Raw genomic sequence first — 5,061 nt, forward strand, 5'->3', positions numbered from 1 at the left:
AAAAAAAAAAAAAAAGCAGGAACAGGTTTGCTGGCCTGATGGAGCCTGGTGGAACCACTGAGACTTTGGCCCCTAGCTGCCCTTCATGTTTGGAATTGAATGCACACCTGTGGCTTCCAGCCAAACAATAGATAGGCATACTAGTTGAGCATTTACCTGAGGTAGATACACTCCTTGGAGAGAACAAGCAAGAGAGAAAGAAGGGCTTCTCAGGCACAGGGAAATAGCTCAGGTGGTAGGAATGCATGGAGGGATAGACACAGGGAAGAGGTAGCTATCAGGAGGAAGTGGGAGAGGAGATGTCACATTGTGCTAAATTGTGGTCAATGTCATGAGAAAAAGTGTATGTGATCTGCTGTATGGAAAGTGTATTTTCTCTGTAAATTTTCACCCAAATCACAATAAAAATAAATAAATAAATAAATAAATAAGAATAATAAAAAAAAAATCAGGTGGATCTGTAAGTGCTCATATGAAAAATTGTTTCCAAAAACACTAGTTATGCTTATATTGTTTAATTATTTTAAATGGATAAGAAAACTGTTAAAATGATATTCCTTTGGGAGAGGGTTTGTATTCTTTCTGCACTTTTAAATTTTCCAAACTTTAAAGGCAAAAAATCAACCAAACACAAAAAGCACTGTTGTCCTCGAGTTCATTCAGACTCACGGCAACCCCATGTGTTACAGAATAGAACTGTTCCATACAGTTTTCTTGGTTGTAATATTTAGAGGCAGATCATCAGACTTTTCTTCTGCAGCACTGATGGGTGGGTTCAAATGCCGATCATTAGTTTACTGTTGTTGTTGTTTTGATGTGCCGTTGAGTCGGATCCGACTTACTAGCTACCCCTCCTTGGGTTTCTGAGGCAATATCACTAGAGAAGTAGATTGCCCAACCTTCCTTCCGAGGAGTGGCTAGTGAGTTTGAACCGCCAGCCTTCTGGTTAGCAGTCAAGTGCCTTAGGCACTACACCACCAGAGCTCCATGTTAGTTTACTAGTTCAGTGCAAACCATTTGTGTCATCCAAAGACCTTTTCCTCTATACATATCTATTTATTTGTTTGTTTGTTTATAATAGCAGATGTTATCTGGTGTTAGGTCTACAAATCACCTTCTACTTGATTTAAATCTATCTTGGAAAAAATACCTATTCTTCATATGTTGTGGTCAAGAATATCATACATGAAGAAAGCAAAAGTTTATTAAAAATACAAGAAAGAAAGAAAAGGTCAAAATGGATGTCAGAAGAGACTCTGAAACTTGCTCTAGGACATAGAGTAGCAAATGCAAATGGAAGAAATGTTGAAATTAAAGATCTGAACAGAAGATTTCTAAGGGTAGCTCAAGAAGACAAAGTAAAGTATTATAATATGATGTCCAAAGACGTGGTGTTAGAAAACCAAAAAGAAAGAAAATGCTTGGTATTTTTCAAGCTGAAAGAACTGAAGAAAATCCTCAAGCCTCTAATAGCAATATTGACATATGGGAAAAATGCTTAATGATGCAAGAAACATCAGAAGAAAATGTAATGAATATATAGTCACTGTACAAAACAGAATGGGCCTATGATCAATGATTTCAGGAGGTTACATATGATCAAGAACAAATGGTTTTGAATGAAGAAGTCAAAATTGTACTGAAGGCTCCAAGAATTGATGGAATACCAATTGAGATGTTTCAACAAATGGATGGAATGCTCAAACCTCTCATTCATCTATGCCAAGATGTTTGGAAGACAGCTACCTGGCCAATTGACGAGAAGAGATCTGTACTTGTGCCCATTGCTCTGTGCTACCAGAGTTCCTCAGTAATCCAACAGAATGTGGAAATTATAGAACAATATCATTAATAATATACACAAGTAAAGTTTTGCTGAAGAAAATTCAAACACTTAATAGCAGTACATCCACAAGAACTTCTGGAATTCAAACTAGATTTAGAAGAGGACCCAGAATGAGGACTATCATTGCTGATATCAGATGGATTTTGGCTAAAAGCAGAGAATATAAGAAAAATGTTTGACTGTGTGGATAATAAGAAATTTTGGATAACATTGTGAAGAATGAGAATTCCAGAACACTTAATTGTGCTCATGAGGAAACTGTATAAAGACCAAGAGGCAGATATTGAGACAGAAAAAGGGGATACTGAATGGTTTAAAATCAGGAAAGTGTGCATCAAGATTGTATCTTTTCACTATAGTTATTCAATCTGTTTGCAAATAGTCTGAGAAACTGGTCTATATGAAGAAGAATAACACAGTATCAGGATTGGAGAAAGACTGATTAATAACCTGTGATACACAGGTGATACAACCTTGCTTCTGAAAGTGAAGAAAATTTTAAACACTTACTGATGAAGATTATAGACTATAGCCTTCAGTATGGATTACATATCAACACAGAAAATAAACAAAAATCCTCACAAATGGACCAATAAACAACATCATGATAAATGGAGAATAGATTGAAACAGTCAAGGATTTCATTTTACTTGTATCCATAATCAATGCCCATGGAAGCAAAAAACAAGAAACCAAATGATGTATTATCTGGGAAAATCTGCTGCAAAAGACCTCTTAAAAGCATTTAAGAGCAAAGATGTCACTTTGAAGACTAATGTGCAACTGAGCCAAGCCATGGTATTTTCAATAGCCTTATGTGCATGTAAGAAATGGACAATGAATAAAGAAGATTGAAGAAGAATTGATGCATTTGAGTTGTGGTGTTGGTGAAGAATATTGAATATCCCATGGATGGCAAGAACAAACAAATCTTTCTTTGAATAAATACAGCCAGAATGCTCCTTGCAAGTGAAGATGGCGAGACTTTATCTCTTGTCCTTTGGACATGTTATCAGGAGGAATCAGTCCCTGGAGGACATCATGCTTGGTAATGTGGAGGGTAAGTGAAAAAGAGAAAGCCATTCAACGAAATGTACTGACACTGTGCCTGCAGCAATGTGTTCAAATATAGCAATGATTGTGAGGATAGTGTAAGAGTAGGCAATGTTTTTTTCTGTTGTACATAGGGTTGCTATTAATTGGAAACAACTCATAAAAACAACAGAAACATTTGGTAACTAACAAAAAGACTTGGTAAGAGTAATGTACAACTAGTAATATAATAATTATGAACCTCACATGGCAGCACTGGAAAACATTCATAAGATGAAGGTAAGTGAGGAGAAGTGTGTGCCACCACTCTGGCAAAATATTTATTTGGATGGAAGAATTAGAAATGTAAAATAAATTAGAAAGAGGAATCAAATTGATTTATTTGAGTATGAGAAATATAGGTAAAGTTATTTAATTTTTTTCACTGTTATAAGGTAATAAATGAAAGTGGAGGAAAAAAGAAAGGAGTAGATGCAGAGTCTGGTGGGAGAAGGATAAAGGGATGACATAGTCACAAATGTGGACACTGTGAAAAATGGACTTGGGCCTCTGTGAACCCCTGTCATAAATGATTCAGTCTAAGATGGGGTCCTGTCATCCTTACATAGTACATAGTAGGGCTGACAGTGACCTTTTTTATAAGGCATTATTTGCCTTCAAGAGACGAGATATAGTAATGCTTTGCAGTTTATTTAAATGCTCCTTTTTTTTGTAAATTTCCTCAGGTTCTTTCTCTGGCTGAATTTCTCTGGCCATGTATCCTGTTCATGATTCTGACAGTCCTTCGTTTTCAAGAACCTCCCAGACATAGAGACACTTGTAAGTTTCACTTTTAATTATACTTTTCAAATTACAAAACTCTGAATAAAAAATATGGCTTTCTTTCTTTTGCTCTTTATAAACTGTGAATTCTGAGTTCCTTATATTATAACAAAAGTAATATTTTGAAGTATGTGCCAACAGGCACCATTTTATTTTATTTTTTTTCTTTTAAGAATGATATTCATATATTTAGATATGCTAAACCTAGCAAACAGATAAATTTTTCCAACTAAATGGACTCAATATAGAGCCATCTTAAATACAAGTAGTCCCTGATTTAAGATTAGGTTCTGACTGATAACTCATTTGTAAATCAGTTCTGATGTAAATCAGACCTCTTTTTATTTTCCAGTTTCCATGGCTGCTATATGGCAGTGCTTTTTTTTTTTTTAATTTTTATCATGATTTGGGTGAAAGTTTTCAGAGCAAATTCATTTTCCATATATCAACTCACATACACTGTCTCGTGACATTGACTGCAATTTCCTACAATGCAACAGTTCCCCTCCCACTTCCTCTCCATAGTTATTTCTTCCCCGTGTCCTTCCCTCCCATGAACTCCTGCCTCCCAAGCTATCTCCTTGTGCATACACAGCCCTTCTGTTATCCCATGATTGATCTCTCCAAGGAGTGTATCTAGCTAACGTAAATGTTCAGCTCATATACATGTCTTTATTGGCTGGAAGCCACAGGAGTAGGTTCAATTTCAGACCTGAAGGGCAGTGAGGGGCCATAGTCTCAGTAGTCCCACCAGGCTCTATTAGTCCAGCAAACCTGGTCCCACCCCACTTTTTTTTTTTTTTTTTATGATTTTGAATTTTGTTCCACATTGTTCTCCCACTCTATCCAAGATCTCTTACACATATTCCCCCTCCAAGCATTTGACAGTGGTAGCCAGGCACTATCTAGTTCTAGTCTCATATTTATATATGCTGAGGATCAAATGGTGTACCAATTCCTTGGACTAATTGTTTCCGTGGGTCTTTGGTTTCCTTCATTCTTCTTTGCTCTGGATGAGCAGAGCCCCATCATTGCATCTAGATGGCCACTTGCAAGCTCTTAAGATCCCAGTCACTACTAGCCAAAGTAGGATGCGGAACAATGTTTTTGTGTAGTATGTTATGCCAGTTGAGCTTGATGTCCCCTGGGACCATGGTCCCGAGCCACGGCCAACTACTTCCTCCCTCTGGGAGTAACTAAAACCTTGTCCCTTGTCAGGTCTACTATATACCTGGACATTCTTAAAGAACATAAAAATAAACTTGTAGAAACATTGTCTGCCAACCCAATAAATGATCATGGGCACACTCCCCGCACCTGCATGTTGTTGTTGTTGTTGT

The 5,061-nt window shown here is 36.8% G+C and overlaps 1 protein-coding gene across 1 annotated transcript in view; it reads left to right on the plus strand.

The window, feature by feature from the left end:
* Positions 1 to 5,061, plus strand: part of ABCA13 (ATP binding cassette subfamily A member 13) — an 888,443-nt gene that overhangs the window by 37,576 nt on the left and 845,806 nt on the right. Inside the window, 1 exon segment of the mRNA XM_007944147.1 lies at positions 3,625 to 3,718. Coding sequence (XP_007942338.1) covers positions 3,625 to 3,718 — 94 coding nt within the window.

Source organism: Orycteropus afer, unplaced genomic scaffold (genome assembly GCF_000298275.1).
Source record: "Orycteropus afer afer isolate SDZICR_OR568_19922 unplaced genomic scaffold, OryAfe1.0 scaffold00121, whole genome shotgun sequence".
In the NCBI taxonomy this organism is placed as follows: domain Eukaryota; kingdom Metazoa; phylum Chordata; class Mammalia; order Tubulidentata; family Orycteropodidae; genus Orycteropus; species Orycteropus afer.